General features: G+C 36.9%; 1 protein-coding gene across 1 annotated transcript; it reads left to right on the forward strand.

The window, feature by feature from the left end:
• Window positions 1-6: 6 nt before the first annotated feature.
• Window positions 7-8,292, forward strand: LOC107300916 (Wilms tumor protein homolog; the record flags this gene model as incomplete). The annotated part of the gene is made up of 4 exons (XM_015830199.1): window positions 7-33; window positions 734-884; window positions 4,801-4,890; window positions 8,200-8,292. Coding segments are annotated over 4 exons (361 nt in total), but the record flags the coding sequence as incomplete, so codon positions are not given.
• Window positions 8,293-11,292: the final 3,000 nt, after the last annotated feature.

The raw sequence follows: 11,292 nt of genomic DNA on the forward strand, positions 1-11,292 counted from the left end.
ATACATACCCATGGAGTTTTTAGAGGAATTCAAGTGAGTATATTAAGCAAAGTATATAATTTTGGATTGATTACCTGGCTGCTTTGATAATAGCAAGGAAACACTATATTTTCTTTTTATTAGAATATAGTGTTCACTATATACTAACTAAATGGAAAATGTTTAAGTTATCTATTTCTGACAAATTCTAATTTGCCCCCTTTTGCTGAGAAATCTTCCATATATATCGAGTTACAATTCCCATAATTTCTAAGCAACATTGGATAAAAATCACGGTTGGGATTTATGGGTGGTGTTGTAGTCCAATACCCGGAGGGCCTTCCTGCAAGCAGAAAATTAATGTGAGGTAAAAATTAAGGACCAAGCATTTTCTCTTGTGAAATGCTACAACGGCCTTTGGGATTATGGAAAACTGTATTATAATTTCCTTTGTGACATGGAAAAAATAACAATGTCACGATTTGCTATTACCTATATTTTGGGGAAACTTGAATGACTGTAAGAAGTCTTGTTGCACTATAGCTCTGTGTGTGTGTGTGTGTGTGTATGTGTGTGTGTGTCTCCAACCTTGGCAATTTTCCCAGCTAGCCATCCTGGCTAGGGAAGTCTGGGAGTTGAAGTCCACAAGTCTTAAAGTTGCTGAAGTTGGACACCCCTGCCCTATAGTTTCTACAGTTCTCTAATGAGCCCAGAATATATTGTATGTAAAACCCTCTTCTTTATGCTATCATAGGATGTGCGGCGAATGTCTGGAGTGGCTCCAACAATTGTTAGATCAGCAAGTGACACAAATGAAAAGCGACCTTTTATGTGCGTGTATCCTGGCTGTAACAAGCGATATTTTAAACTGTCCCATTTGCAGATGCACGGTAGAAAACACACTGGTAAGTATCTTCATGGAATGCATAGTTCCCCTGAAATAGTTGCCACATCCAGTGTCTCATAGCCCTTCCTATGGTAACGGAAGCTTTTCATGGCCTTTCTAGGACTAAGCATTCTGAGAGCTTCTGGCAGTAGAATTAATTGCCAACCTGTCACTTCAGTGGTGTCGTGTACTAATGAAAATGTGGTGCATGCATCTCCTTTCACAAAAAGACTCAGAGGGATAATTGTATATAGGTAGTCCTCGACTTACAACCCTTCGTTTAGTGACTGTGCAAAGTTACAATGGCATTGAAAAGTGATTTGTGACCATTTTTCACATGACCGTTGCAGCCCACGCACGCACGCACACACACACACACACATGGTCACTTGATCGAAATTTGAATGCTGGGCAACTGGCATGTCTTTATGACAGTTGCAGTGTTCCCAGTCATGTGATTACCCTTTGCGACCTTACGACATGCGAAGTCAATGGGGAAGCTGGATTCACTTAACGACCAGGTTACTGTGGTAACTTAACAACTGCAGTGATTCAGTTTAACAACTGTGGGAAGAAAGGTTGTAATATGGGGCAAAACTCACTTAACAACCATTTTGCTTAGTACTGGAAATTTGAAGTTCAATTGTGGTTGCAATTTGAGGACTACTGGTAATTTCACATTTGAATGTTACAGAAAGATATGGCCATAAAATCAGGAAAGAACTACATGTATATATAAAACTTTACAGATCGCAGTGAAGCGAGGTATAATTTACAGAAGTGTGCATCATAATACATCCTCTAATCTTTTGGATACCTCAGGATTTTTTATTTTTTTTAAAGGGATTAGTGCATTATTCTAAATGAGTGGATTATATTAGCTATAATTATAATATTCTCATAGTGTATGATTCTTAAATATGTAGCTTCAAATTTTATAAGGTGGAGAAATGGAACAGCTGAATAGCAATTAATGTTTTGTTTTGTTTTTTAAAAAAGAAGAAAATGGAGTGGGTCATAAGATTTCCCCTTATAAAACAACTGATTCATTGCACTTCCTGCAAATTGTTATTTTACATAGTGTTACTATCTATGGAACTCTGATGCACAAAGCTGGAATTTGTATCAGTGCTTATCACTGCTTCAGCACAAATTTTGCTGACATCACAATTATGGTTGTTTACTAAGTGCCCTCCAAAGTATTAATACTGTTGACCCAGATATAAAAAGATACTCTTTTCTTGGAACAGCCAAAATAATGTATTTTAAAAAATCTTTATCAATAATATTGTACCCACTTTCACCCATCATTAACACCGAAGTAGCAACAATGATTTATTAGTTTGCAAATGATATATGGCTGGATGATTTTTTTAAACACATAAAGTGATACTTAGTTGCAATGAACTTTTTCTTCCCAGCAAAACTCAGTTGTAAATAAACTGAATACAGTAACTCATCACTTTGAAGATAAAATTTTTGTAACAGATTATCTATGGTGAAAATAATGATTTCATTAACTAACAAGATTTATATTAATGGAAGGGTTTTTTTTTAAAAGTCATAACAACTCTTCAAGGAAATAGAAAAATGTATCTAACTCTCTGATTTCCTTTATACAAAACTAAAATTTGAACCCATTCAACTCATTACGATTGGAATTTCTTTGTTGACTTTACTACAGAGCTGATTTGTTGCTAAGAGGTCAGATTCTCCCACTCGGTTTTCTCCAGATATATTGTAACTACAATTTTAATTAAAACTTGGTTCATACAATGGATTGTCTCCCAGTACAACCCACAACAAAAATGATGGGATTATAATGCAATTGTTTCTGGTTATCCAAGATGGGGAAATAGGTTAAAAGTATAAATGCCTAAGTTAACCCTAACTACATTAATATAGTTTTCTTGGCAGTATTATGGAAAGTGATTGCCATTGCTTTCTTTCAGGGTGTTCTCAATTGTCCAGTCTATCCAGCAGTCCTGGAATTCACAGGCAGTTTCCTCATCTAAGTCTAACTAAGGCTGACCCTGCTTAGCTTTTAAGATTAGCCAAGGTTGGCTGGTTGACTAGGTTCACCATCTGCTGAGACCACAGACTACTAACTACTGATGAGCAAAAATACCAAAACATGTAACCAGTGGTGGGATTCAGCCAGTTCGCACCACTTCGGCAGAACCGGTAGCTAATTTTTTGTTGCCCAGGCCCAGAATGGACTTCCAGAAGCGGCATCCACACAGAGAACCAGTTGTTCACATATTTGAATCCCACCACTACATGTAACTCTTGAAAACACGCTAAACCATAAACCTACTGCTCATCACCCTGCTTGGGTTCTATATTGAGATAATTTGCTAGGGATGTCAAATTTTCAGATGTTGCTAGCACTTCCAGAATTAGAACCTGAATGCAAAAAACACATTTTATAAAAACTTTTTGTCGTTGGGACTTATTGCTGCTTCAGATTTGGATCAGCTAAGCTAATGGAGGAATTCACTGTGAAGCTCAATTTTCCATGTGTTGATACGTGCTAAGGATTAAAAGATCAGGTGATCAGGCTGGGGACGCCTCATAACTTTCATAACTTAGCTGGGCACTTATTGTGTGACTTTACTCAATTAGTGTTTAGAATGTATATCCTCAGAAGAAGTCATAAATAGAAGTGAACAATCTGTTGTTTCCTCAAAAATTTACATTAAAATGCAGACCTTTGGCTTAACTAATAAGTGTCTATAAAAAAGATGTTTCTTTATTATAACCACAAAGCAATGAAACAAGATTCTCATGATTTCTTTTTATAAACAATGTTCAACTCACTTGCTGAACATTTCCTTATTTTTTTAGGACTGATTCTTTGTCACAAGTATTCATTGCTCTATATAAGTATTCTAGTGCTGGAATTATTTAGTTGCAAATTCACAGATTTTAAGTGCTGCCTGCCTAAGCTATTGTCTCTTACAAATATTTTATTTATTTTTTAGTCACTCATCTTATCCAATGACTTTGGGTAGTGAATAATAAGAAGTTAAAAAATTTAAAATAATTCATTCATTTATTTAGCATATTTCTATAGCCCACCATCTCACAAAAATGTGAGTCGGGGCAGCATACAATGTAACAGTTAAAAGCTCCATAGCAATCGAAAATCAGTAAAAACTAAATTAAAAAAAACATAAAACAAATAAAAAGGACACATAAAATAAACCTGTAAAAACCAAGAATGTGGGAGAACGTGTAGGGATGCTAAATTTTCAGAGTCTGCTAGCACTTCCAGAATTATAGCTTGAGTGTGAAAAATACATTTGGTAAAAACGTTCTGTTGCTACTTCAGATTTTTGGATCAGCTAAGCTAAGCTCAATTTTCTACGTGGTCCTTGTAAGCTGCTTCTGGGATCTTCAGGTCTGGAAAAAAATGTTTTAATAGTCTTCTGGAAAGCTAACACAGATGGGGCTAATAACATCATCTATGTATGTAATGAGGCTCTAGAGTCTAGAGGGCAGGGGCTACAGCAGAAAAGGCATGCCAGATGGAATTCCTTGCAAGTTCCCCCCTACCTGCCTCGTGAGAAAGATAAATACAATTGGAAAGCTGTTATGTAAGAAGTTGTAAGATATCACAACTGCATAAAATTACAATAAATAGCAGCCAAATAACCCTCTCCACAGTTACTAACGCCATCTTCTCTTTGCACATTTACAGACCCAGGCCTTGGCACAATAAATTGTTTACACAATTCCAACCATTTATTTTTAAGTTAGAAAGTGGAGATTGAATTTTTTTTAAAAAAAAATTAAACATTTATATTATCTTTTTTTTTGCACTATCTCTGTATTATACAGTATGCGAGCTTTGTTCTAGTTATGTTGACTGGAGTTTTATTTAATGTCAACAGCGTTATTTACTTCCTTCAAATAAACATGTTTTTTCTAAGGAGAAAAGCCGTATCAGTGTGACTTTAAGGACTGTGAACGAAGATTCTCTCGTTCAGATCAACTCAAAAGGCATCAAAGGCGACATACAGGTTTGTTGCATATCTGAGCTTTTGACATGTGTTGCAATTTGCAGTTTCCCTTATCAGGAGTATGTGAAATGAAGTTGTAATTTTTTGCTTTTAAGAGCACTAAAGGCTGGGACTATGACCTTTTATGTGTTTGTATAAGTTCAGATTTATACTACAAAGAAGCAATATTGAACTTAGGTTGGGATTATTTATATGCCCCTTGAAAATATAGTAATGTTAGTACCGATCAGTTGGACTGTATTTTTGGGAAGAGCATTTGTGCCTTAGATGTAGTTAGGTATTGTATAATTTGATTATTTCTAACCATATCTGCTGAGCATAGGTGATCCTAGAAACTAACCCTTTGGCCTGAGACACTGGGAAGTAATTTTTTCCCCATACTTGATAATGGGGAGGTATACTCCTTGATAGTTGAAATAACAGCTACTTAACAAACCTTAAGAGATTTAATACATTTTTATAAATGATACAGATGATCCTTGACTTACGACTATTGCTTTAGCAGCCATTCAAAGTTATGGCAGTGCCGAATGAAGGGACTTACAACCAGTCCCGGATATTACAATTGTTACAATGTCCCATGGTCATGTGATCAAAATTTGGATGTTTGGCAATCTACACGCAACTTTCCCCCCGCCACTTATCTTTTCCTTATCTTTGCCCTTTTGGCCCTCTGCTCTCAATGGCCCCTGCCACCCTAGCTGTCCTTTGTAGTCTTCTTGCTGCAGCTGCACCTGCTACTGACCAAAGCATACCCAGCCTGGTCCTTTGCAAGGCGACCACTGGCCACCTGAAGCTTTCTTCACCAGGCCTCACACACAGTGGTTGCCTCTTCAGGTCTGAGGAAGATGGCCTCAGTTGCCTCATGAAGGACCAGCCCTGGCATAACTCATCATTAGTTGAGCAAGCGCTCCATGGCAATGGACCTAGGTATTTGCAAGACCGCCTCCTACCAAATGTCTCCCTTCGACCAGTCCGCTCCCACAGAGAGGGCCTCCTTAGGGTGCCGTCGGCCAGTCAATGCCGGCTGGCAACCCCCAGGGGGGAGAGCCTTCTCTGTGGCAGCTCCTGCCCTCTGGAATGACCTACCCCCCGACCTACGTACAACTACGGACCTGCGCCTCTTCCACCGAGCCTTGAAAACCCATCTATTCCATGCGGCTGGCCTGGCGTAGTTTTGATTGGGCTTTGTTAGGGGTTTTATATGGGGTATTTTAGAGCAGGTTTTTTATTCAATATTTATTGTTTTTTATTATTGCCTGTTCACCGCCCTGAGTCCCGTAAGGGAGATAGGGCGGTATATAAATTTAAATAATAAATAAATAAATAAGACGGTCAGCTCTGATGGCAGAATTCAGGATAAGAGGGGTCTCAGTGTGCGTGCAGGGCAGTGAAAGTGGCTGGGGTTGGGGCAGCTGGGGCTTCCTGAGGTGGCATTGCAGTTTTGCATTGCATCGCTGGGCTTCCTGAGGTGGCAGCAAAAGCAACAACGGAGTGAAAGCAAAAGCATAATAAAAGCCAGCCAATCTTCATTTCTGATATTATTCCTTAAAAGAATTCCTTAGTGCAGGGATGTCAAGCTCGCGATGTCACGTTACGTATCACGACTTTCCTCCCCATTGCTGGCATGTCAAGTCAAAGCACTAGGGGTAAGAAGGCTCATTCAAGTCAAAGCACTAGGGGTAAGAAGGCTCCCAGAGTTCCTAAAGCATGCAAGCACATTTGTATCTCAATTTCAATAAATTTCTCTTTCCAAAAGAAAATAGTGCTGAGCACATCCGCAGTCCTATCACTCTACACAAGGGGTCTCCAACCTTGGCAACTTTACGACGTGTGGACTTCAACTCCCAAAACTCCTCAGCTAGCTATGCTGACTGAGGAATTCTGGGAGTTGAAGTCCACACGTCCTAAAGTTGCCAAGGTTGGAGACCCCTGCTCTATACCATACATCATAATCCCTCCGATTTCCTATAAGTTTGGAATCTGCAGAGAGACCTTACAAAAAGTCCTATTCTGGTGCCACCATCTTACAGGAGAAATACAAATGTTCCATCAGTTCCCTTGCAGTCCCACCACAGCTTACTTTGCACTGTAGTGTAATAAAAAAAAGCTCTTGTGCATGTGTAGAGGGTATAGAGAGTGACCTTAAGGGAGAGAGGGAAGATCCATTATCAAAGCAACAAACAGATAAATGTAGCTTAAGCCCATGCAAAGAAGAATTTATGAATTAAGGACCATCACTTCTCTAATTCTCAGGAAGAAAAAAGAAAGGAGAGGAAGCATATTTAGAATTAACATGATTCTAATACTATAGTCACTCTAATAAAAATAGGATAAGTGGTAGCAGTTTCTTGGTCTGGTTTACCTTACAGGACTGAGAGCATGTTTCAAATAAATATTTTGAAAGTTGTATATATTTTCAATAAAAATCACAGCATTGGATAAACATCTAATTGTGCAAACAGAAATAAAATTCATTAAGTTCAATAGGGTTTAGGTAAGTAAATATAAGACTTCAGCCTTAGTCCTTTATTATTATTATTTTTAAAAAAGCTGGTATCTTAAGAAATAATGAGAAAATAATTCTATGCAATGACATGCTTGTATAGATATCTACAGATTAGGAATACTGTATGATTTATTTATTAATTTCATAGTATTTATATGGCTGCTCATATTTTAAAATATCTTAATTCAAATAACTAAATAAAATAGCATACTAAAAGAGATTTGGAGCTCCTTTATGGACAATCATAAGTAAGCTCAGAAGAAAGGTAAGTGGAATATCGTGATTGATATTGTGTGCACAGTTAATTTTTTAAAGAATCTTCTAAGTACAGAAAATAAACTCAGATTTCTTTTTTCTTTTTTAAATTACATCATGAATAACGTTTTTAAAAAGTACTTGGATATGTGAAGAATGATGTACTGAACTGAAATGGAAAAAAGCACACGTTATTAAAGGACAGTATTGCTTGTAGAAATAACAACCATAATCGCATGATGTTTCTTATTTCTAATTTTTCAAGTTTTCACTCCAAAGTGAATTAATGCTTCCTTTTTTGCAAGAAACAAAGGCATGGTAAAAGCACTAAATGGAGTTAAAAAGGACCAGGAGGCGGAAAAAGGTCAGATAGTTGAGTTGCTTGATTAATGAGACTAGAGATGTGAAGGTTTGTACTTAGAGGGGAAAATGGCAATTGTTAAATAAAAGTAAAAGTCCATGTTTCTGAAATTCAGAAGAACGGATACTCTTATACCCCTGTAAAGGTACTAGAATACAAGAATAGATTTATTTTATGTATTTAGGTGTGAAACCTTTCCAGTGTAAAACCTGTCAGAGAAAGTTCTCCAGATCTGATCATCTGAAGACTCACACCAGGACTCATACAGGTAAAACAAGTGCGTATACTTTTTTCCCATTTATATATTCTTATTTATTTTATTGAAAGTTAAATTATGATATTTCTTGGAAATTATTCTGGGCATATGTGATATTGATATGTCTTAGCTATTACAGAGAAAATAATGCTTAACTTTTTGGGGTACTTAACTTTGGCAACTCTAAGACTTGTGGACTTCAACTTCTAGAATTCCCCAGCCAGTCACGGGAACTCTGGGAGTTGAGGTCCACAAGTCTTAAAGTTGCCAAGATTGGACACATCTGGCTTAGAGCAAAATCAAGAGTCATGACTATCATCCTTTGGCAGAAGAATTAAGTTCAGGTGACAAGAGTTTAAATTGGGCTAATCTGTCTTTTTAACTCAACTTAATTTGAGGCTGCAACTTCTAGCCAACATTCTAAATAGGACAAACTGACTCAATTCTTAGGTTCTGTCCCAGAGGTGAACAACCTGACCACAGGGGCCCTGAACACCACTCGTGCAGCTCTGAAATCACTCAGAACACAGAAGCTAAAAATATGAATTTATTTCATAATCGTCATCTTCCCTGCTCCCAGCAAAGTTGAGGAGAAGAAACTATTATTTAATCTGAGGAAGAAGGGACATATGTGTGTTTAATCTGCTATCTGTATCTCCACCTCCTTGAAATAAGAGAGACAGTTCTCTAGGACCTAGTCAATTTCACTCATTGTGCTCTAGAGCAGGGGTCTTCAAACTTGGCCCTGTTATGACTTGTGGACTTCAACTCCCAGAATTCCTCAGCCAGGCATACTGGCTGAGGAATTCTGGGAGTTGAAGTCCACAAGTCATAAAAGGGCCAAGTTTGAAGACCCCTGCTCTAGAGTATCTGTCTATATGTTGTTATAGCAAGGTCAGCCCTCCTTTTTGAGCTTTATTTCTGCTTTTGTGTCTTTCACTTTTTCACATTATTGTATTCTGGAGATGCCCAAAGAAATGTGAGAGGAGAGGCAAGCTAGCCTAGAGAAGGCACAGTTCTGAAATCATGCACACACATACATGTCATTCCTGTTGCTGGCCCTGTTTGGTGGATCTCTTCTCCACTGGTTTGGGACATACTGCAAGGAAATATCAATGCAGCCAATGAAAGACATTGCCTGCATTTATTGAATAATCACAAATTAGAACATGCAGCAGTGACTTCAAGCAGATACTAAAGAGGCAGAATGGGGTTAGCTAAGGGGACAATTATTTTTATGGTAAGATTCCTTTGTGCCCTCTCTAGAATGGGCAGGCAATATTTTGAAATTGTCAGAAGAAAGACTCTAAATGATTAATATCCCAACAGCAAGACTTTTTAAAGTTTATACACACCAACTCTAGTTCACCCTTTATAGTCCAATGTAGCAAGGCAAACTAGTGGAAAACTAGTAATGCATGTATTGTCTGTTTAAAAATAAAAGTGTTACTTCTTCACAATACTTATCATTAATCTTAAGGTTCTAAAATAAAGGTAACTGAAGTTGGAGAATATATTATTCAGAATATTTTCTTCAGTGGACCATTTACAAAATATTTAACAATTTAGATTGAAGTTTCCATTTCATAATATTTTCTAAATTGTCTCCTTGAGAACAAACAAAAAGTGTTAAATTCCATTTCAATACTTTTTTTAAAAAAAACCCAAACCCCTTTTTTCCTCAATAAAACAGATACAGGAAATGGTGAGATAGTGGTGATCTAGACTGAGGGCATAGCTACTTTTTCTCTGGATTGCTTTGCCACTAAAAACAACATCTTTTTTGGGGGGGGGAATGCCATCAAGGCAGTATTGACTCCTGGTGACAGTCTGGACAAGTCCTTGCAATTTTCTTGGCAAGATTTCAGAAGTGGTTTGTCCTTGTCTCCTTCCTAAGGTGAGAGAAAGTGACTAGCTCAAGGTCACCCGGCTGGCTTCATGCCTAAAATGGGATCAGAACTCAGTCTCATGGTTTTTACCTGATGCTTTAACCACTACACCAACCTGACTCTCTGTCCTTAGCTGCTATTTATTCCGAGAGCAGTCATTTGGAAAAATAACACTTGAGTGGCAATTTCTTCAGGGCATGCATGCTGTTCCATGATGCAAACTTGGTACAAACTGAACTCTTTGGGGTTGGTTTAAAGCAAAATAAGGAGAAGAAAAGAGAAGCCTATGGATATCACAATGAAGGACAGCTGTTACAGGGCCCAGTCAGCAAACTTACTTTCAAAGCTATTGTCCTCCAGAGTTTTCATTCTCTTTTGTGGTTACTCCATCTGACTTATGGAATAGAAATGCTGCCTTCCAATGTGAAAGACAGAGGGCTTCTGGCTTTGACTGTTTCCATCTCCTAGGAGGAAGCAATGTCCAGGGTTGCATTTAATGGCTTCAGCTAATTTCCCCCTTACCCTGCCAAAACTCATTGAGGTTAGAGGGGGAAGGTTATCTATACAGATGCTGTGCTTGTTTGGTACAAATTTAGGACTGAGACTTTTTTGTAACCACCCGGATCTCTGGACCATGATTCAATTGAGGGATTAAACAGGGAATTGAATCCCTGTTATTAAATGTACATTTAAGACACATGTGCATATAAATATGGATTTTAAGACACAGGCATTAATTTAAATTAATGATGGCTTAGAATATTTTAATTGTACTTTCAATATTTTTATTATGAATGTTGTTTTTATATTATTATTGCAAACTTTCAAGAGGCTATGGTAGTTAGTACCATAAAATGCAATGTAAAACTGGCCATTTTTCCTTTAAGCAACCTTGTGAAATTTGACTATTCTCTGTCAAACAGGGAGAGTATAATAATATAATATAATATAATATAATATAATATAATATAATATAATATAATATAATATAATATAATATAATATAATATAATATAATATAATATAATATAATATAATATTATAATATAATATAATATAATATAATATAATATAATATAATATAATATAATATAATATAATATAATAATATAATATAATATAATATAATATA

The sequence above is a fragment of the Protobothrops mucrosquamatus genome, unplaced genomic scaffold, assembly GCF_001527695.2.
Source record: "Protobothrops mucrosquamatus isolate PMUCROS unplaced genomic scaffold, P.Mucros_1.0 scaffold9096, whole genome shotgun sequence".
NCBI classification, from domain to species: Eukaryota; Metazoa; Chordata; class Lepidosauria; order Squamata; family Viperidae; genus Protobothrops; species Protobothrops mucrosquamatus.